The sequence below is a fragment of the Takifugu flavidus genome, chromosome 21, assembly GCF_003711565.1.
Source record: "Takifugu flavidus isolate HTHZ2018 chromosome 21, ASM371156v2, whole genome shotgun sequence".
Taxonomy (NCBI): domain Eukaryota; kingdom Metazoa; phylum Chordata; class Actinopteri; order Tetraodontiformes; family Tetraodontidae; genus Takifugu; species Takifugu flavidus.
The window spans coordinates 9,880,711-9,904,079 of NC_079540.1; the positions used below are offsets into that span (position 1 = coordinate 9,880,711).

Sequence of the window (23,369 nt, forward strand, 5' to 3'; positions counted from 1 at the left end):
CTTTTCAATATTTTATATCAAACACTGTTATCACAGCAGATAAAACCTGTGTCAAGACAAATTCTGCTGATGGTGCCCCAATAATTGTGCGTGCATGAATATAGTTCCTTTGGAGAACGTGCAGATTCAGTCAAATGTTTTGACACCTGTTTTTAATATCAAAAATGCAAAAGACCGAGTCTTGTTTATCATGGATGAGGTTTTGTGCACGGCCCCTAAAGTTTGTTATCATCATGTAAAGAATCTTGAACCAGAGCAGAAACGGTTGCACGTCATGCAGATGCGGGTTGTTGCACATTCTTTTGCAACATGGTTTGGTTTCGAGGGCTGCTGATGTTGCATCTTTATGCATTTTCTCAGCATAGAAACAGGCCTCTGCAGTATTCCTGGACTTCTGGCACCTGGGCTGCAGAACAAGCAAGATTCAGTTGGTTGCTCTCAGCATTTCTCTGCAGAAACACTTTTCTTTCCTTGACAAGAAACTGAAAATGACCGACCTGCTAGTCGCGATTACACAGCGTCTATGCGCAGAGTAATTAAATTAGGGTTCCTTGACATCTCGCCATATTGACTTAGTGTGGACAGCACAGGAACAGACCACTGGGGCTCTTGCTGTCGTCCAGACAATCACCGGCTGCCTTCAGAGGTGACTGATTGATTGAAGCCACTCTCTTTGATTGGCCAGCTAGCTGACTGACCTCACAGCTAAGTGGCCCAAAGGCATCGCGCTCACTTGATTATCAGTTGAACAATTTTCTGATTGACTGACTTGTCGGTGGGCTGAACAGCTCCGTGGCCCTCTTCTTCTTCGGTGGCTAATTACCTGCCCGGTTGTTGGGTAAACTGAAAGACTGACAGGCTGGTGCCCTGATTGACTCGGTGAAGAATTGACTTTTTAATTTATACCTGTGAGGCAGCGGAGAATCATCAGGAACGCATCCCATTGAACGTCCTGCTTGATTGCAGATGAGCAGAGACACAAAAACACTAAAAACGCACAACTTGATCAGAAACTTTCTTATGGAAAACAACATTAAACCAAAGGGCCCAGGTCCAAAACTTCAAGCAAAATATAGGAAATGACATAATTTAGATTTCTTTTTCATTGCTCATGTTTTGCTTTGGATCCATCAAATACACTGAACCCGTTTTACCACTTCATTTCATAATGAAACATTCACACACAAGTATTTTATTAGTTTGTTTTAAAATGGGAAAGTATTGCCCACTCGTTTTTCATCTCATAAAACCCTCTAAGAAAATTTACACTAGCAAAAAAAAAAAAAGATCATAATTTTTTCAAACCCTTTTTAAACAGTAATGCAGTGATGGAGCCTAAGTGGCTTCTTAGTCACCAAATATGAATATGTGGCCCTCTAGGGGCCCCTTGTATAGTGTAAAATAGCATAAAGTATCCATCACGTCCCCTTGCAAATGGACAAAAAGCTTTGCAATGTCCTCTGGGGCACCATTATAGTGGACAGGATGGAATAATGTTCCATTTAAATGGCCAAAAACTGATGGGTGACCTTGATGATGCCCTTCTAGTGAATAATCTGTGACTAATAATCTGTGGCACGTGCAATTGCATGCAGTGACGCTACAAAGCTGCCAACCTCAACACTTGATTTTACTGCATAAAACTAAAAACTGCCTGCTTTGCTAAACCAAAGCTATTCTCCCCTCCATCTTAAGCCATTGAACTCCCAGTTCCCATGTGCTTCTTCTTCTGTTACAGTGATGTTGCCATGTTTCCCGTACTGGATATTTACCAGTGCCATCAGCTGGCAGCTACAAGGTGCTGCACTACCTTCCTATCCTCTGATAAACTGACAAGGGCAGTTGTCATGCAGTAATGCTCCCCTACCTTAGCCACACTCCCCATCATATCCTCTGCTCCCACTCAGCTCAGTCACTTACACCCCTTCATTACGGCAGGTGTTCTCAGCGGGGGGGGTTCAGCATAACAGATACCCTGCTTGGCTATAGCTCGTTATTGCTGAGAGTGGATCACAAGGTGTGATGAGGTGTACAGAAGGTGGGGAGAGGCATCATAAAAGTGGCTGAGCTGGACCCAGACGATTTATGTATTTATTCGTCATGCAGGAAGCTGCATCTTAAAAGGTCAGGCAATTTAACAGGTCACCGACCAAACCCACACCGTGAGGGAGCGAGGAGATGAAGAGGACAGGAGGGGAGAGACAAGAGCTACACAGCTGGACACATGGCTGCGCATTCAAAGCTCACCTGTGAGGAGCGGGGAAAAAAACAGAAAATGCATCCGTGGTCGGTGTATGTGATGACTTCTGTTTGCACACCGGCTGTGGTTAATGAGTTTGAAAGGTCAAACGCCTCTCAGGAAGATTAATGGGGTTTCGGAGGCCCAGGGTAATGGTTTATGAGGCCCGGCAGGACACATTTGCAACGCGACTGTCATTACCACCACAGAGCAGAGATGGAAAGAGTGATCAGGAGATGGAGACGACAACGTCTGGAAGTGCTGGACAGCTGAAGCAGGGAGAAAACAGCAGCTACAGCAAGTCAACAAGCAGGGAGTGAGTTGTAAAAAAAACAACTAATAATTATGCTTAGCATTAATGAAGAAATGCATATTTTAATCCTTCAAATGAATATGTCTGATTTTTGAGGAAACAGAAGAACTCATTTTGTAAGTGGATGCTCCTTTCTTCACCCGTGCCAGTTGCCATGTTGGAGGGACGTCACTTTTCTCATCTCTGACTTGATTGGATTTTAGTTACAAAAGCATTATTCCATTAAATCGTGCGTAAGGAGAAGCGTAACTTCTGGTGTATTTCATTCAGATGTATAAAACAATCAAACGAGGCAGTTTTAGCTGAGATCAACAAAGCTTGTGTTTCTGTACATATTGTGTAGAGCGATTCTCAGATGTAGCTTACATACATCCTTCTGTGGTTTCATCAGTAAATTACATGACAACACATTTTTGCTCAGATCATCTCTCCGCGTCTGAATAGGTCACCATCATAAATTGGGCCGGGCTGAAGGCCTTGTCCTCGCCACAGCCGCCTGGGGCCGATTCAGTGAACGCATCTTTGCTGCATTGCAGTCCAGGAATCTCAAACCAGCACCTGAACGCAACACATGTGCCTGAATCAACTTTTAATTTAGAGTACAGACTTTATTCTATAGAGTTTAGTCTATTTTTATATGTTGCTGCTTCATTCAGGAGAGCCAAGTAAACATCTCATGCTGCTTCCATCAAAGAACGGCACAATATCTCCATAACTCTGCCTCTGCATACAGAAAGGACCATGAGTTACAGTGAAAAACATTGTCTACTTTAAGCGTCAGATGTTACAGACTATTTACAGTGTCTGTCGGAGCACTTGAGAGAGAGTATATATGAAGAATTTGAGTTAGAGGTGGAGGAAACAGCGAATTGCAAAATGTGCCTGTTTTACACCTCATAAAGTTCTTGTGGATCAGAGCTGGCCAAGACGGCCCGGCCAACATGAACAGCACGTTAAGATTCAGCGTTCGTGGGCCTCATCCAATCCCAGTTTGACCGTTTCTGTGTGCTGCGAGTCTGAAACACTGGTCAGAAAATGGCAAAACTATGGAAGTTTCCAGTAACCCAATCAATACAGAAAACCTCCCAAGACTAAGTTTTCATCTTTAGAAACCATGAATCCATTGACCAAACGGCTACAACTGTGAAGCTGTGTATCTGTGCTAACCCAGCGTTCCCTCAACCGGGTCACAACCTCAATCACCTCCCACAACTCTAATAAGACAACCTGGGCCGGGATCAACTGAGGCTGATGGTCTTTGAGCAAAGAGCTGAAGGGCAGGGCAAAGCCAGGTCCACATTCAATTCTGGTTTGTATGTTTTGTCAATTTCTGCTCTGGGTTTTTTTTCAGATACCCCAGTTTCTTCCAGTAGGAACATTAGATGGACTGGAAACTCAATTACCCCAGGTGTGTGTGTGTGTGATTGTGTGTGTTAGAATGGTGTCTCTGGCCATCTTCCTGTGTCAGAACCTGGAAGAATTAACCAGTTTCAAATGGTTATTAATTTCTCATTTGTTGTGTTTTCTATTTGCAAAAAAGGAAATGAGATTAAAAAAAAAAAAACGTGGGATGGTGCTGGACTGACGGGTCCTCCGAGTTGCCAACTCAATTCCCCGACATGCCCGCCCACATCAGGTCCTGCATTAATGTGGTTTGTGTTTACTCTCAATGCAAAACACCCAGAGCGGAAATTGGCACCAAAAGTGCGGCTCCAACTCTGCATAAACACACAAGAGTGACATTTGTCATCATTCAGACACCTGCAGGAACAAAGCTGGGCAAAAAAAAGCATTTATTAGATCCAAACAAAAACAATAAAAATGATTAAAGTGTGTGTGTGTGTGGGGGGGGGGGGGGGGGGGGGCATATTACTTCTGGGCAGCAGAGGATACTTTTAAGCTCATGTTAATATTCAAATGGATGTTTTTTATTTGTGGTTCTGTCAAGAACCTTTGAAGAACCTTTATAGCGTTTGCCCTTGAGATGTTTACATCGAGCGCTGCCATGAAATCACGTGCGCGTTTGCCAGAGCCCCTCCAGCTTTATGCTCCACTCTGGTCTCCAAGTCTTCTCTCCTCCTCACGTGTTCATATTTAATGAACGTTTTTGCTCAGGCTCATAGTTTCATGCAGGATGAATTCATTGCAAATCCAGCGTGAAGCAGCAGCTGGAGTCTTTCAGAGCTAAACTAATTACTCTATTTGTAATTCCAACAATTTAGCGACTGAAATTCAAGCTTAATATTGACATTTTTGCAGAAGTAACACTTTTTTTTTAAAATGCTATGGATAACTCTAGATGAACTTGTTGAATTGGACCTGATCAGCGGCTGCCGGATTCGTCTGCTGCACAAATTAAGAACATCTCACCCTGTTGCAATATCCAAACCAGAGGAGAGACATTACCCATGATGCACCTGAACCACTGACAAAAAGCAGTTTGCTTATGCTGATGTTGCTGAATGTAAAGCAGCACACCACGAAGAAAACATCACTTTGAGGGGGGGTAGGGGCTTTTAAATTGGATACATACAGGTGCAACCACGCCCCCCCCCCCCCCCCCCCCCCCACAACACACACTCTCAAACACACACACAGTTGTTTCAGCTGTGGTTCAGCAGTGAAACAATGTGCAGCTATTTGCCGTTACTTCATCTTTCTCACTCTGCTGCACAGACACTTTCTTTATTGTCCAACATGGATAAAACACACACACACACACACTCTCTCTCACACACACACACACACACCTACTCGATGCCATAGAGTCTCCTCCTGCGTAGAATGAGGTAACCCTGTGGGGACCCAATAGACACACCTCCTCGCACACTATTTATCCGTCGATGCGCCGAGCGTGGTGTAAAAAAAGCGGCTGTGGCTGCATTGTCTCGTTACTGGACCACTTGGTGTATCTGATTATGTGTTACATACAGGAGCCGCGCAACAAAGCAGTCGTGACAGCTTACAAATCCCTCATCACCTGCTCCCAAACACACGCCTTTAACACTTTCAATTTTCTTCCTGTCACACTGTCGCTCACTGCTCCTCCCTGATTTGTCACCTTTCAACCCGACACGCCTCTCCTGCTCCTCCCGCCACTTGTATTTCGGGGTTTTTTTTTATTTTTATGTCCTTCTCTGCTCCCTTACGTCGTGCAGCTGAGTGTCAAGGCGAGAATGTCGCCGTGTGACACCTGCCATATCCACAAATCACTGTGACCTTTCACGCACGCCTGGTGTCACCGTCATGGCTCCGGCATACGTGGGTCCAAGGCCATGTGCGGAACGGCACACCGAGCAGCAGTGAAGCAGAAATAAGCCTACATCAATCACAAACAATTAGTCCCAATAGGTGCCCGGGAGGCCTCCAGTCAGGCAAGAGCTAGTGAATTCAATAGTGGTCAATTAGATTGTTTCACGCGAGCACAACTTCAAATTATATATTGGAGTAATCACATGACTTCTGTCTGGAGTTTAATAGCAATAGTTTGCTTATGATGTGTGGCACCCTGCAGGAAATAGGAAAAAAAAGCATTATTTTTAGGCTTCATCACTAGAGAACTGCAACAATAGATGTACACAAAAGGCTTTCTTATAATTCTTAGATAAGAATCTCAGTGTATTCCAGCATCAAGCCCCAATCAGCTGATAGGACTGAAACAGGACTTTTCTCAGTATGCTGATGTCATCCCACCATTTCATACTGGGTCTGTAATGCCGGAATGATGCTTTTATATATTACATTTCAGCTTGAAGAAAAGGTGCAAATCTGATTTCTTTTTATTCAGAAAAAATGAAATAAACCTTCGGCTTAATAAAAATACTTTCATCCACAGGTAAAATGAGGGATCTCACATCCGGCAGAAACTTTATTACCTGCTAAACTACAGGTTTGACCAGCAGTTGTTTTTCCCCCATATGATTTATCAACCTGATTCGTTCTGTTTCTCCTCTCTCCCTCTCTGGGGGACCTCCAGGGGCTCCACCACAGGAGGGTCCTGGGGGAACCTTCTTGTCTCTGTCCCTGAGCTGCAGCTACAGAAGCCCAGTGTGCTTATCCAGTCGAATAAACTTCAATTATTCACTTCTACCATATAGAATAAAATGTCAGCTCATGTAGACCAAGGTTAAACCTAAAAGAACCCTATTAGAGACTTGTAACATTGCCCTTGAAGGCCCTTGAGTTGTTTTTATTTCAATCAAGAGACGTTCAGACATCCCCCATCGGCAAAAAAGGCTCTTGTTAGATATAAATCACTGTTGTGGAACGCTGACAATTTTGCCCAAGTGGAGTTTTGTTGTTTCAGATACATCAGTAGCAGAAGCAGGTGAAAGGAAGCCTGATGGAGGGAAACAGTTCTGTCTGAAGGCACGCAGGTTAGAACCCCTCACTACAAATTACATCAACGCTCTTTGCCGGGTGGTAATGACTCCATTAAACGAGGACAAACAACGAGGGAGGTCAAAGAGTTCACAGATCAGGTGTTGAATAAAGTAAAGACGGCTGTAGCATCTGAGCTTAAAGCTCAACACTTTGATGGTTCTTCCTTTTATTATTCACCATTTCATTTTGCTGCAGAAAAGGCCTGTAAAGCATCAGTGGCAGGACCATCGTACGGTCCACCCGACCCAGCAGCTCAGAAAAACCATCACACAGCCCTGCACCCGGGCCGTCTATTGTTCTGCACCTACGGCTTCTCTTTCAGCGCGCCGCTGCAGAATGGATGCATGCAGAGGGCGGGAGGAGGAGGAGTGGAGAAGTAAATGAGATCCCAATGAGATGCCAAGGTGTGTTAACGGTGAGGGATGAGAAAAGTGGCCTGAACCCGAGGGGGGGAGGGGGGACTGGCTGGATTGACTGCATGTAGGGTGGAAGAATGGACACACAGTCATATTAGTCTTTGCCAAGTCAGCTTGGGATGGGGGAGGCGTGTAGAGATGGAGCAGAGGGGAGAAAGAGAAAGATATGCTAACAGAGGAAAAGGCAGCTGGCAGCCGATGAGAGCAAAGAATCATTAATGTGAGACTGATTAAAAGCTACTAAAGCATTTATAAAGAATAAAGTACATCCTGCAAATGGGAACACTCGGGAATAGTGATTAAAGAACATAAAGATTTTCTTAATCATCCTTAGAATTATTATTTTCTTTTGCAGGATCGGGGAAACATTTTGCACTTAATTAGTAAGAATCGACGTGAAGGTGACAGCAAATTTCAAAGAGCACCGATGGCGTCCCGCGTTTCATTCGTCTCTCCAGACAGAGCGGGACCTCCGCCAGCAGCAGCCTTCGGGAACACGCTGCTTTCACAGCAATTAATCGCTGTCACAACATCAATTAAACAAAAGCGAGCATCCTAATGCGACTACCTGGCATTCCAGGGAAGCGAATCAATCTGGCAAAGAAGTTTGTGCGTGTGTTGAATGAATCCAACGCTCTGAAGTGTGGCTGCATGTGAACGAGAGTGTGCGGAGAAGAGGGGGATGTCACATCACGCGCGAGTGCGCGTTTCGTGAGGGAGTTGGCATGCAAGGGTGCGTGCATTCTGTCTAAAGTTGCGTGTGTGCCAGTTTAAATGACTTTTCTGGAGCACATATGCGCTCTGCTTACGCGTCAGCGTGGATCCAGACCCGCTCACGCACCCGGCGACGCGCCTTCACAGAAGGAGCCGGAGGGTCTGAAGCCATTATGTTCGTTTCCACTTGACAGTCTCGGAGCTGATTAGAATCACCTTCCTGGCTTTCACCTGAGCCAGGTGGTCCGCAAGAGCGCACACACACACACACACACACACATACGCACACACAAGCCGGAATGTGCGCGTAAAAGTATTTATCGGTGGTGCGGAAAGTGTTGGAGAGCAGCTGCACCGCCAACATCCCCTTTTAAACCCTGAGCAACCGTGTGCGGTTTTGTGTTTAATGAAAGGTTTTAATCAAATGGAGATACAGCCGTTCTAAATGTGAGACGATTTCTGGGAAATGGACTCTGCTGAATCGGATTAGAGGGTCACGCCGGGCAACAGAAAGCGTCGATTGGGTCCTGCGGCCGCGCCAAATTAGCGGCGGCGGCTCGGACTGAAAACAAAGAAACCAGTTGCACCAACGACGCAAACGCCCAGTTCTTTGTGACAAGCGACTCGCTCACTTTAATGGGAAGAGTTTTTCCCGTTAATGAATTGGGAAATTCCGGAGCAGAGGGGCACTTTTAAACTCGCTATCTAGAGCAAAACCAGAAAACAAAATCTGTCCTTTCCCCACCAGATACAAATCGCATGCTGGAAAAAGAGTAAGTTTGAAATGTGACAATCGAGGCAAAGCTTAAATTTAGGGCGCGATTTCTAATAAAAGATCGATTTTTAGAGGCTCAACATCAACGATGTTCTCTTTTTAGATTAAGTTATTACGAGATTAGTTCAACTTTCCAACTAGTGGCCTGTCCCGATCATCAGAAAGAACAAAGCACCTGCTTCCTCTCCCAGGACGAGCGCAGACGCGGCGGCTGAGTGGAGAGCATCTGTACCGCGGCGACGCACACTTTCAGGAACCAAAATCAGCTAAGAGCGAGCGGGGCTTCTCACATACCTTCCTCTGCGCAACAGTCTTCTTCTAGTTTCAGTAATAATATCCAAAGCAGCGGAAGCAGCCTTCTACGGGGATCCATGTTTCTCTGGCCAGCTCCGCGGGGCTCTTGTCATCGCTCTCCAGCCTGCGCGCAAGGCACCGCAGCAGAGACGCACTCCGTGTCTGAACGGAGGAGAAGCCGTCTGGGCAATCAGTGCGGGACGCGCGGCGCCGGCAGCACTATTTGATATCTCGGGGGGAGGTTTTGTGAGCACGATTGACAGCGGACGAGCGCAATGGAGTGGGCGGCGGAGCCGAGGATCGCGGAGCGCGGACCTATCACGGAGCAGCAGCTTGAAATCTCGGCGCGCAGGTGTTTCCACTCCACGGCCGAGAGCGAAGCGAGCAGCAGCACCTTCCTGACACACCCCCGGCTCTGGAGAATGTGGAGGAGGCTCCGTGAGTGAGGAGCTCGCTGTTTTAGATGCAGCGACTCCTCCATAAAGACACGCCAAAATAAGGAGGGTAACTTCCATGCTGAGCAACGCAAGTCACGTGTCCGACTATTAGCGGGAATCAGTTGACATCCTGCGTTTGCTCATGTTGTTTTACAAACGTCCACTACACAAAACGCAGACCTGCAGGGAACTTGCTCCATAAATATTTGCTGCACAATTTTCATTCCCTTGAGAACTGCACCAAGAGTCGAATCGTCTTCATCTTCTTCACAATGTGTTTATTTTTTACTCCAGATGTGGCTGGACGCGGAAACACAGACATTTGTGAGCATATTCATGTCAGTCGGGACATTTAAATTCACCCAGAAGTTTAAAACCTTTATGTGTAATTGCACGTTGGTGCTGCATGCATAAAACCTGGAGTTATTCAGCAGCAGAGGCTCATCAAATACATCTGCATGTCATGACTGTTGATAGTTCTCTTTTGACACCAGGTAAGATCACAACTGGGTTTTGGTTTTATCGACCCTTCCATTGGCAAAGCAATGCAATCCTTTAATAATCTGTCATTTGGATCAATCACTGTTGCACCTACATCAAGGCTAAAATGCAGCAGCAAAGTTGTTAATTACATTAAAGGTTCTGCACAGCTCTGCTGACTTAACACATCACTGAGCGCCTTTTCCAGTCTTCATTTCCTGCGATGGAGGCCTTTAAACAGCTCCCGCTGAACATTTTAAGATCAAATAGCACTTCTGCGGGCGTCTACATGTACTCTGATGCGTGCGGCGTAATTACATACACGTGATGGTGCATTTGTTGGCCCATGTTCTTAAGGCCGAGGCGATTATACAATTACATGATCAACGCAAGACCCAATCAGCTGGATCCGTTAAATGTGCGTTATTGCCACCAAATGAACACAGCATGGCTGCACGGCACTAAACCCCTCATTGAATATTGACTTTTCTCCTCTCACACATATTAGAACATAAATTGACATGAGGTAATAAATGTGATGGGACCCACTGGCTTCCTCAGTGGATGATTGATTTGATGCTACATGAAGTGTGCAAACATGCTTAAAGGTTCCTGCGCTGATGATAAAAAGGAGCTGTTTTTACTGGGTCGGGAGGCGTGATGAACGGTGGAGATACTGGACTGTTTCTGGGATGCCGTTGGTGGCTGAGCACTCAGCCGAGCAGCCCGTCTTCTCCATCTCACGCTCCTGCAGTCACGTGCACACAAACAGCGAGCACATTGATCACAGCTACAGTTTAGCTGGGAAAGCAATACAGCTTATTGCTGACTGACAAGCGAAACAACGACGGTTTTGGCTTCAAGGAGAAAACTGGTGATGTGAGTAATGTTTCATCCTTAATCAGTTCAGTCAGACGTTCAGGAGCTTTTTCATCCAAGTGATTCAAACATCTGATCCAGAACCAGAAAATACATTTTCCTCATTGATTTGTAGATTCTGAAGTTTAAAGAAGATCCGCAAATATTGTTGAATTCTCTGGACCTTTTCTACTTATTTTTTCTCTAATGTTTATACCCTAACAGTGGTTTTTATTTGTGTTGGGGGCTTATCTACTATATGGAGTTGACTTTTGGGGAGAAAATCCTCCTTTTCTGCTACATTTGCCACGTTTTGCTGCTACTTCCATTATATTCACTGTGCATTGCTGGATTTTCATAAAGGAATATTGAATATCAAAATAATAAAATCAGAGCAACACCTCATAAGCCCGCTATCGCTAATGTTCCTTATTTTAATCTTTTAATCAAAGACTTGTGGAAAGGCCAAAGCTGAAACTTTTTTTACAATATAATCTGGCCCTAATGGATTTAAGTTTCCACTTGGCAGCTATTAACCATGTACGCCCGGCCTCTTCTATTTAGCTACTTTTCAAACTTTAATGATGTGCTAATGAAAAGGCTAGTCAGCGTTCCTCATTTCCCCCTGAAGGATGCCCCCCTCCCCAAAGTACCGGACATAAAACAGCTCTGTAATAAATGTAATCAGTGCTGTTAATACTGCACACACTCAACCTCCCCTCCATGGGTAACAACACACACACACACACACACACACACACACTCACACATTATGGTCTGTAATCAACAGTAAGTCTCATTATCACAGTTGTCATCCATTCCCATCCTTATCCATCCATCCCTGCACACAAAGGCGCTCTCCCTCTCTCACACATACACACACACACATTCACACGACACTCACACCATCCACACATACATATGCACGTGCATGTACACACACACACACCACACAGACACACCCATACGCACCACACGGAACTCCTGGGCCATCAGTCTGACTGATCCTCCCCAGCAGGAGGGCTGCGAGCCTCAGTTCTGGGAGCTGATGAACATGATCATCTGTCCTCCTCTGTGGTCATTACTCACCACTGACAGAGGTCAGCCATCTCGCTCTTCTCCCTTCCGCTCCCTCTCTCTCTCCCTCCATCACTCTCTCTCCATCTCTGTGTTCACTCCCAGCATTACCGTCATCTGGAAGGATGGAAAAGGAAATGTCCAAAATTCAGTCTTTCTCCACCACACACTAAAGCAGGGCAGGGATTCAAATATATACAAATATATGTACGCATGTAGGCTCATCTACCTCTTTAATAACTAAGATACAGTTAATATTGCATTTCATTAGACTAGATTTTTGGGTCTGAATATGAATCCTTTTAGTTATTTATTCATCCAGATTTGTGCTGGCTGAACAATATTAGAGCGAGGTGATCACTGGCTTAAAGCTGCTGAAGCTGTAAATATACTGTAAATCCATCCACCCACACACACTAACACACACACACACCCACACACATATATACATATATATCTACAGAGGTTTGCAGGATCATTTGTTTGTATTCTGATTCTCTCAGTTGGCCTCTGACCCTGCTGCACCTCTTCATTCATAGAGTAAAGCAGGATGATGAGGAGGAGGAGGAGGAGGCACTTGACCTTTCTCTTTCCTGGTCATGTCTCCAGTCAATGTGTGAGTACAAGCATGAGGCCGTGCAGGGCTGAAGACATCCATCACATAACTCTGTGGTGCCAGAATAGAGCTTTGAGTCACCTTTCAAACAAAAGTTCGAATCACTGTTTTAAAAACTCTAGTTTTCTGACATTCAGAGATACTGCTTTTTTCCAACAGCTAAATAAAAAAGCCTAATTTCTTTTACTTGGTTACTGCCAAAGCATTTGTCTTGAACAGTTTTGCTAACAGGTGCCAACACAATCTAAAGTGTGTTTTATACACCAGTCTTTTGTTTTCTACACCCACTAGGATTAAACAGAAATATCAGAGGAGTAATGAGATTTTGCTGGGTGGTGCGAAAGGAAAAAGTGGGCAAGTCAATAGAGGGTGTGCTGGGGGGAGCGTTGTTGAGGCTAGTGGACTACAAATCCCAGGTGTGCTGTAGTATAGGTGCGTTATCCTCATAACGACACCCTGTTATTGTTGCCTAGTGAAAAGGTGTTGACGTGTATTTGAAAGAGACACACACACACACACAAACAAACACACATGCACACTCACATAGACACGCAGCGCAGAGCATCATAAATCCATTCATGAGTTGGCATTAATTACACCAACACGTCAAAATAAAATTATCTTACAAAGGTGTTGTCAGAATCTGCGGACAGACTATTTTTATTACCTTCATTAGTGTTTATAAAAGAGCCCCTTTGTCATTCGTTACTGGAATTATTACATATCATACTATAGTTTTATGAATGCCAACAAGCTAATAACGTTTAGAGGACTATAAATCAGGCCGAGACCCTCGCGGTGATGGTGCAGCTGAGACTCAGCTTATTGGTTTTGTGTTTGCAAATTGCCTTCAGATTTGGAACATTAAAGGTTTAGCAGAATGCTGTGAAGTCATTGTTGCATGAGGCCGATATAAGGTCAAAGAAACACCTCTGCTCACCCAGGAAGACATAGATTAGCGCACCTTTGCTTAATTTATTATGGGATTTATTCTAATGAAAAGCTCTGATTGTTTATGTTCTTAAATCACTTCATTCTAGTTTGGAGTGTTTGGAGTGAAGATGGATGCTCAGGGGCTGTGCTTTGGAGCTTTGCATGGTGTGTGTGTGTGTGTGTGTGTGTGTGTGTGTGTGTGTGTGTGTGTGTGTACCCTGTCTCTGGGGTTTATTCCTGCCCCCCTTGACCTCTGCAGCAGTATATAATAACAGTATATAAAGAATCAGAATGGTTTATCTTTTCCATCTTATATTGTCAGCCCACTGCCATTAATTAGTTTCAATGGTGTACATGTTCGCTTATAATATCTCCATCAAAGCCCGTCAAGGGACTGGGAGCATGAAAAGATGAACCAAAATGCTGTTTATCTCAACACTAGACTACAAATCCCACACAGACACAGCAATACAGCAGATTTAGAATGAAAGAGTCGAGAACAGTGGCAATAATAAAGAAAAAGAAAGAGTGAAAGGAAGTGCTGATTACTAGGTCCTAAAGCAGTCAACAATGGCAGAAAACAGTATAAAACTAATCTTTTACTCACGTTAGAGACGGCCAGGTTTTCCTTCCCTGTGAAATTGCTGTTTATTTTTGTTTCCAGAAGCTGAAAGAGAGGAGAAGGACACAAAGTGATAGAGGGCGTGAAACCACATGTCAGGAGTAGAGTTCCTATAATTTAGCAACATGTACATTTAAGATAAGAAAAACAAAGACAGAAGTGACAATGTGGCAGTTTGCAGATAAGCAGTAAAGAATCAGGACTACAGTCTGATCGACTGTTGGCCAACACAATCCTCAGATACCACACGTGCCACCGCGAACTCCGGGGCGACTCCGTCTGCAGGAAGGGAATCGGATTTTTTGCCTTCTTCCACAGGACCGCGGTCCCCACTATTTTAAATATCAGCACAGATAACACAAACACATCGTCCATTCAGATAAAGTTCAGTTGCACAGTTTACACCAGCAGACTAGTGGCTCCATCCTTTCATATTCAAATCCTTCTCTTTCTGTGTGTGTGTGTGTGTGTGTGTGTGTGTGTGTGTGTGTGTGTGTGTGTGTGTGTGTGTGTGTGTGTGCGTGTGTGTGTGTGTTTAGGCCAGCACATGCGTTTTTATCAGACGCTGAATACACTCTGTGAACGTGATGGGAGATTAGGGAACGCCACTGTTTCCAATTCCGTGAGCAGAGTTCAGACGCTCAGGCAAATGGAACAACTGTGACTTTTCATCACCTCCATTTTATTTGCCACGACCACCTTGTTTCTTCATGTCCTGCTTCTTTTTCCTCCCTCCCTTCACCAGTGCGGTCTTTATCTGAGTGTACATCTGTGCCATAGATCAGTTTCATTACTCTTTTCACCTTTTCGCATGTTTCAGATATTCTCTTTAATAAAGTTGAACTTCTTCAGGGCTCAACTCACACGTCCAGTTCCTGTGCACGTGTTCACCTGCCCGCTGAAAAGGAGGGACAATGAATGAGCTTAGTCATCATCATCATCAGCTTTGATCATGAAATGCTTTAACAACAGACACAGCTGGACAGTGTTGTACATCAATATGAATAAATGTACAACATAAAAACAATAATTATGGTCAAACACTAAAACAGAACCAGAGTCTCATGCTGGAGGTGACTCCTGCACAGAGTTCCTCTTTAATCCTTTAAACATCACAAAGTTGAAGCAGCACAATGGACCAAGTCCAACACAATCCAAGGATGAAGCTACTGAGAGTGAAGTGAAGGCAAACGCTCACATAACCACTAAAATCAATGCAATCCAATCAGCAGATCCAGAGGAAGAGGAAGGAATTGTTGTCATCGTCCTTGTCCCCCACTTCAACCAGTCCTACTAAACAGAGTTTAGTAGTACAAACACACACACAGAGAGACATGCAAAAACACATACACATATGCACAAACACATCTCCTGCTCACTTGGAAAATCTTTCTTTGAATATAAAGAAATGAGCTACTCATGTATATATAATGACATTATATGTTTCTGCACCACATTCAGGGAATAAATGCTGCTGATACTGTCTCTGCTCTGAATTGAGGAGACTGAAAGGAGGAAAATAAGGAGATGAAAATACGCACAATCAGTAGCAGAAGACTCAGGCGTAGATATGATATAATACAGAAATCCAGGACCAGGGTCAACTTCTTTTATCACCCCTGTTTATTCTTTGGTGACAGATGATGAAAAGTTCAAATTGCAGTACGATTGCATCTTACCAGAAAATATGAATATGAATATTGCAGTTGGAGGTGGGCAATAACAGCAGCCCTAGAGGTGCTCCTGCAGTCCAAACCAATCTCACATCAATGTACTGCTGTAGATTGAGCTGCAAGGAGAGCTGAGGCGTTCAGCCTTCTTATCTTCAGCCTTAACAGATAGCAGCTCACTTTCCTTTCTGTTTCCAGAAGATCTCAGAAAACAAATGGTTGGAGGTAGATTACAGGTGATGGCTCAGAGCCCTGAGAAGCCTGTCGGTGTGAGAGTTAACCAGCTTAAATAATGAACATTTGCGATGCTGCGGTTTGGAGTTAGGAGGGAACTTTGAGCGGCCAACGGGAAATATCAGCAATCACTTCACTTAAAAAGAAAACATTAAGAAAAAAGAGGAAACGTCTTTTGACGACGTTGTGAATGTGCAAACGTCTCCAGACAGGAACCTTCTCCAGGTCTCAGGAACACACGACAAGGCTGGAACCCAAAATGTGTCATTCACTTCAACAGGACTGAAAGATAATCCAATTTGAACCTAAAAGCTCAGCACAGTTGCACAGATAAAACACCTCCTACTGCTAAAAGACCCCCCCGTTATGACTAGAGGGAGGTGCGGTGAAAGACTAACCAAGGAGGACTGTAACCATCCTCAGACTGAGCTTCGCCACACTCGTCGGTCTGGTTGACTTTAAATGATGATTTGATGCTGCCCGTCAGCCATTGAGGGGGGGACACTCTTCAACAACTTCCAAACAGGCGTTCATCCTGCAGCCTCAGCTTGATTTAGTCAGGAAGGGGCATCAGCGTTCTCCACACACACACCTCCTGTGTGTGTGTGTGCGAGCGGTGCTCAGATTTACCAGGACAACAGCACTATTTGCATAATTGATTACACCTGCAGCCTATAGAGCCACAGGCTACAGGAAGACGAGATAAGCAGATGCAAATTCCAAGCAGAATATTAATGTTTTCCCCAGACTTTGGGTGAACTTTTCTTACCCTCTGCTGTCATTAAATATGCAAGTTTGTGTTACATAAAGCTAAATGAGAGCGGCTTTTTGTTGAGTTTCCGCAATCTGCTGCATTTGGACACAATATTTGTGTTTATATTTGTGTGTGTGTGTGTGTCTTTGATTGGTAGGCTTTAGACGCTGCAGTTATGTTGATGTGTGGATGATTACGTAGGAATCTCCATGTACGCATATGCCTTGAGATTACATCTGGTTTTCAGATTGGTCTGTGCCGGGAATTTGCATTTACGAGAAGAAACGCAATGACATTGTGACAGTTTCCTTAGAAGATGTGCAAAAGTCACCTCTAGGAGCATAAATTGAAAAAATGGGATTGGAGGAGGGATTTAATGTTCAGATCAGGCATATGATGCCCTCCTTTGGAGAAGCAAAATATAAGATAAAAGAGCAGCAGCCGAGGCCACAGAGGAGATGGCTGATGATACATTAATCACATCGATGGAAATGGAGGCCCTTTTCTGTCCAGACAGAAAAATTCGCAGATTTTACCCAGAAACAATTAAAAGAGGTTCTACATGGTCCACGAAGCATGTTGACATCAAGCAAACTGCACCTGACTTTAACCTCCCTGTTTAAACAGTGTGGTTACAGAGTTGACTCGTGGAAACATTTGTCCAAATATGCACAAAGAGACCGTCCACCCTTATTAAACCTGTGCACCGACGCTGGCGGCGCAGGACGCCGCTGCTTCCTGTGTCACCTGTGGATGGGCTTTGTACCATTGATAAGGTTAAACCCAGCTTGATAGAGTGGATGGATCCCTGATTTTGTTCACAGCGTTTGTTTAGCACATTGATTCAGCCAGCTGCTGCTTGTGTTTGTACTTTTGTGGACCAACTGTGTGTCTCTCTGTTGAGAAGGCAGAAGAGCTACTGACACAATATGGTGAGAGCAATGCACCCAGGAGAACGACGATCACTGTGATTATTTATGGTCGTTTACCTACAGTTTAACAGAGAACTACTAGTTATTCTTATTTCCAAACGTCTTCTATGGCTCCAAACATGCTTGCACCAGCCTAATTAGTATGTATTCAAGCACACACACACACACCACACACACACACACACACATTTTCGTCTGCACATCTCCATTGTTACATGCTTCCACTCTTTGGGCCTCATAAACATACAATTATGTGTGAATGACACAGTACAACAACTTTATGTAAAATGACTGAACTTGATTGGATTCATTCATTCATTTATTCATGGTTTATTAAAATAGCTCCATTCATTCAATCACTCATGGGTTATTAAAGCAGCTGCTGCTTTGTCTTCCTCCCATAGACCTCACAAAGGCGCCCCAAACACACAAGTAGGAAACATCCTGTCTCTTAAATCCAAATATCAGATAGAATATTAAACCCTCCTTCTGGTTTTAGGATGACTTATTCTGTCCGTGTGCTTCATTTATCGCGAGTGGAGATTCAGTTCAGCTGCACTCAAGTCTTTACCCACAATCCTGTGCGCTGACCTCCTGTGTAACGTCCACGCTGAGGAATGAGTCGCCGCCACCCATGCACACCTGCAGAACACACAACCACTCTGGCTCTATCTGCCTCCACAGCCTGCCTCTATCTCATTACTCTTCTTCCCACAGGCCAAACCATGAATCTTCATTCACAAAGATAGGGACAAAGATGAAGAACGCCAGCAAGGCTACACAATGACTGCAGTGAGTCAGTGCTTGTAACGTGATTTGTCATTCCCTCAGCTCCCTCTGATGCGATTACGGGATGAGCTACGGAGCGCCGTGTCAGAGGAGATGGTGGCCTCTGATAGGAGAACCTGGGCAGGAACCAGGAACGCTTGACCCGTCTGCAATCTGTCACGCTAGACCCGGGAACACTGCCTCCACGACAGCGGTGCAGATGTTGAGGGACTTTACCTCTGCGTTTGCGCGTCTGAATGGATTAAATCGACGCGAGAGCCTTGGCCAGACGTGTTTCCTCTTTCTCCTCCGTACAAACACACACGCACACATAAATCTGTCTACATCAGATATGTGTTGTATTAGTTTAGTGTTACTGATAGCACACTGTAACTGAGGGGAGAGGATTTTAGTTTTCCTGCAAATCATTCTAGATCTACAAGGGTTTGGCTGTTTTGTTGTTGTTGTTTATCATGTGCATCATGAAAGGCCACTGACCTTTTGTCTTCCTTGATTTCCTTTTATAAACTTTGGCTTCACCAATTGTGAGTTTTGCCTGAAAATGCTTTGCAAATAGAAGCAAAGTGAATTGTTTTGCTTGGAAAATGTTGCCTTGTTATTTATGATGTTATTTCTTTATGAGTCATATCAAATACTTGCAGCATCAAGTGTTCTGTCTTGTTTTTATAAGTTACCATAAAATAACCAGGAAACATAATGGTGTAGAACCGGACCTAGAAGAGTTCCACAGGGGGGCGGACGTCCTTGGATAGCGAAATGAGGGGGTTGATTCAGTCACTTAGGTGCAGAATGGGTGAGATTGTTGACGGTGAAGCCGACTTTTGTAACGCACAAACACAACATACAAGGACCCAGATGCTAAATTGGTGCCCTCCACTTGCACACGAGCACGGATGTGCTGCGGCTCATTAATCAAATAAATTGCATTTTACTGCTGAGTGTACAGTTGAATTAAACCGTTCGAAGAAAATCATCCATTCCTGTCAAAGTTCAACTTTCCTTACGCCTCTTCTCTGTGTTTCCTGTAGTTTGTCCCCTGTGAGGGGCCCTGATCCCGAGAATGCTGGGGGGCAGTTTATTTCCTTTTAAACTGCTCGGGTTTTTCCTGCTGTAAGTTCGCTACAACTAAAGTGTGATTGTGAGGACAAGATGTCTTTGTTTCAGCTTTTAAAACAACGATTGTGGAATCAGTGCTAATTAAACACGCATCCACCCACACACACACTCCCACACACCCACACACACACCAGAGAGCTTCGGTTCGGGCATCTCAGCTTCTTGTGATTTCGCCTGGTGGAACTTGACATTTGGCTTCCGTGTTCTTTGTCTGCTTTATGAGTGCAGCAAACCATGAACAGTGTTATTCCAAGACAACTCATTGTCTGTTGACAATTAGGACATGAAAGGGTCCCTGAAATGACTATAATGGGATGCAATATTCCGAATGCCATGCACGTTTAGCACAAAGCCACTACAGACCAAAGCTCTTTTTTCTCCCTACTGGCCCTTCTCCATAAAACATGTCCTCCTGATTTAACCTATTTTCTTTCTTAATCTTCTCTTTATTACACCGTCGCTTCATCCCTTAGTTAATTTTCCCTTCAAATTCTCATTAGTCAGTGTCCCTACATACAGTAGAAAATATAGGACCATATTTTTGCCTCCACCGCAAACGCACCCCTCCCCCACTTGGTCCTCCTCTCTCTGTCTGTCTGGTCGCTCAGGGGCTCGTTGGCAGCTGCCAGTACAGTACGGTTTGGATGGGAGGAGGGAGGGTTACGGCTGGCATAACTCCTTCACTTTGGCAGACGTAAGCGTGGGTAAATTGGAACGGCGACTCGCAACCACTGCCAGGCTTCAAGGTTAGGCTGGCTCCGCATGGGTGCATCCAATTGACCCTCATCTGTTCAGCAGGGGTAAACCAACCCCCCTCAAGTTCTGCATTACCTCGCTGGAGGGTAAAGAGATGGTCAAACACATGTAGATATAAACCCTCGCGCCGCTGCAGCCTGCAACGTACGCATGGCCTCCTTTTTGGGCCAGACGCGACCAACAACGTGGTCTGAATGCGCTCACACGAAATGATCCACTGACACAAATCCCCCCGCCCCATCTTCATTCTTACACGCCATTGCATCATGCACAAAACGCTGAACTCATCAAATCTTAATCCTCCGCCACCTAATTTGTTTAGCGCTCCTCTGTGGTGCTGCGGCGCCTGAAGACGGCGCTCACACAGAAAACGCGCTCGACGACCGTTTGCATCCGTGTCTCAAGCCCGCATTTTCACTTTTAGATGAGAGGGATTTAATTGCACGACATTCACCGCAGGGATGTAAGTGGTGAGGTGGGGCTCATGGAAGCGGATGAATAAATAATGATTCTACTTGAATGCTATCTTTAATCTCCGGGAACCTCCTCGTGCGTTATCCTTAGGAGGTAAAGACACGCACGCAGCACTAAGGTAAATATACATCCTGCTCTCAGTCAGAAGTGCTTCTTAGCGAGCCCACAATGGGCCAGCTAATTATTTCACATTTCTAAACCCGTGACAGCAGGAACGCATAGTTCATACTGTGACGCTACAGCGATTTAGACGGAAACAAACTGCAAACGCCGATGACACAGATTTAAATTTATACATCTAATTTTGTAGAGCTTAAATAAGCCAGTCTGAGTTCCTCCATGAACCTGTCAGGATGAATCTGGCTTCATGTATCCAAGCTGCATAACAAGCAGGGCCACACATGCATGGCTGGCTGTGTTTGCTCCCCTACATGCATATAGACATGTGCTCCTATGGAGAGCAAAGCGTGCACATCCCAGTGTCTTTGCCGCTAACACGAGGCTAATATTTCAGACAGTATCAGCTGCTCTCTGCAGCACAGAGATAACGCCTCGGCCAAATGTTACAATCAACAACCCAGAGAGGTCATAGCCTCAGCTTGGATAACAACTGCAGAAAAATGTTTATCTCGCACTATCAGCATGTCAGCCGGTCACCTGTCCCCCTCCCTTTACTCTCACCTTGTCTTTCTTGTTTTGATTTTGCCCTCATTTCTGTGACCTGCGATGATGCATGCAGGGGCACGATTCTTAAACCCTGAGCACAAATGCAGTCAAAAGAAAGAGGGAGAGGAAAAATCCAATAAAATGAGGGAGCAGAGGGAGGAATTCCATTTTCCACCTGCCATTCCCAGTGCTGGCGGGATAATAGCAGGCTTCCTGGTGTTGGGATAAGCTGCGATAACAAATAGCTCAATCTGCTCAGTGTCTTCATCTGCTGTTCTATCGCTATCTGAAACACACGAAGCTGAAGAATTATGATTTATGGGCAGAGCAGCGGAGCCGAATCTGAACAGGTATGAAATACGCTCCGCTCTGGGACAGCGAAGACGGGATTCAAACCAAAAATCAACATATTTTTCAAGGATGATCAGGAGAAAAAAACATTCTGTGCTTCAGGTGTTAAAATATTGTGTTACACAGGCTGTGTTTAAACCTGAGAACAGTTTAAGATGCCAGTTTTCTCCTGTAATTGGCACAAACAGGCCAGTGCCTGGTGAGACACAGGCTGTGCTCCAGACTCGTAATAAAATCTTTTAACGCAGCTCTTTTTTATTGACTCCCAACTGTTTTAATCTCACTTTATGGCCCTTAATGGTCTTAGATGCAAATCCATTCTAACGAGAAAGAGGAGAAATTGAGAGGAGCAAAGAAGGGGTCTAAGAGGAGGTATAAAGACAGTCCAGAGTCACAGCGCACGCCATCCATAAGCTGATACGGGCAAATCAAAGCGCTCTAAGGGGACAGAATAGAAATGTTAACGTGAAGAAAAGGGCAAAAAAGACGATTGACAAACAAAGTCTTTTCGTGAATGGGAGATAATTTATGCCAAGTCAGACAGTAAAAAGAGAAGAATAGAAACAAACATGCAAATATATTAGTTACCGATCATTTCTACTGAAGGAACAACAGAACTGAAACTGAGAGGGGCCGTGGGGTCAGAGGTCAGAAGGTCAGTGTTCCACTATGAGGTCAGCATATACAGTATGTTCCTCTAGATGTGGGGGGGGGGGGGGATTCTGGGAACCACCAGCAAACCAGCTCTCATCTGGGCCTCAAAGGAGTCATGTGACCTCTCTTGCTACAGCTGCAACATTTCTGATACTTTTGATACAAAATTACTGTCAGTGTTTTGTCCAAAAGTTGTGATAAGTTGAGTTTATGGCATTTCGTGTTGTTTTATCCCTGATCAACATGTCAGGAGAACATTTAGCTTGAGGGAAAATGTCACCGTTAATGAAAGCGGAAAAGTCAAGATTTGCTGTTTAGCGCGCCTATATTGACAGAAATGTGTAGCGACACTGACAGACGCGTCCACGGAGCATTTCCCTTCCATCAGCAAGTGAGGACAGACTGTTGTCATCACCCCATGAGATCTGTCAGTTTCATTTTCTCTCTGTCCATCTCTCGCTCTGTCCATCTTCCATCTCAACCTGTGATGTTACTGCATATCGTGGGGAGAAAAGAATCAGATCACACACACACACACACCACACACACACACATGGATGTTGTGGAAGTAATCTCCCATGAATATTCTATCCCAGCAGTAGTGAGCCAATTTAATTATCAGCCCTCCGCGGCCCTATGTGGGGTCTGGCCCAGGTAAATTAGGCTCAGCAAACAGCCTGTCTTCAATCCCAACAAATTCATTGGGATGTCAAATAGAGCGCACTGGTCTCGGAAAGGCTATATTCCATTTGTGCTGGTGGTGGGTCTGGAGGCAGATGAGTTCCCCACCACAGAACAGTCACCAAGCTACACCCA

The 23,369-nt window shown here is 44.7% G+C and overlaps 1 protein-coding gene across 3 annotated transcripts in view; it reads right to left on the minus strand.

Annotated features, from left to right (window-relative positions):
* Nucleotides 1-9,514, minus strand: part of LOC130517948 (ephrin type-A receptor 7) — a 105,757-nt gene extending 96,243 nt beyond the window's left edge. For 2 of the 3 annotated variants that reach the window (XM_057020177.1, XM_057020176.1), the window contains exon 1: nucleotides 9,135-9,514. In XM_057020177.1, the coding sequence (XP_056876157.1) occupies nucleotides 9,135-9,213 (79 nt within the window). In that variant the 5' untranslated portion in view covers nucleotides 9,214-9,514. The remainder of the gene's footprint in view (nucleotides 1-9,134) is intronic. The other variant, XM_057020178.1, reaches the window with a different exon arrangement.
* Between the last annotated feature and the right edge of the window lie 13,855 nt (nucleotides 9,515-23,369).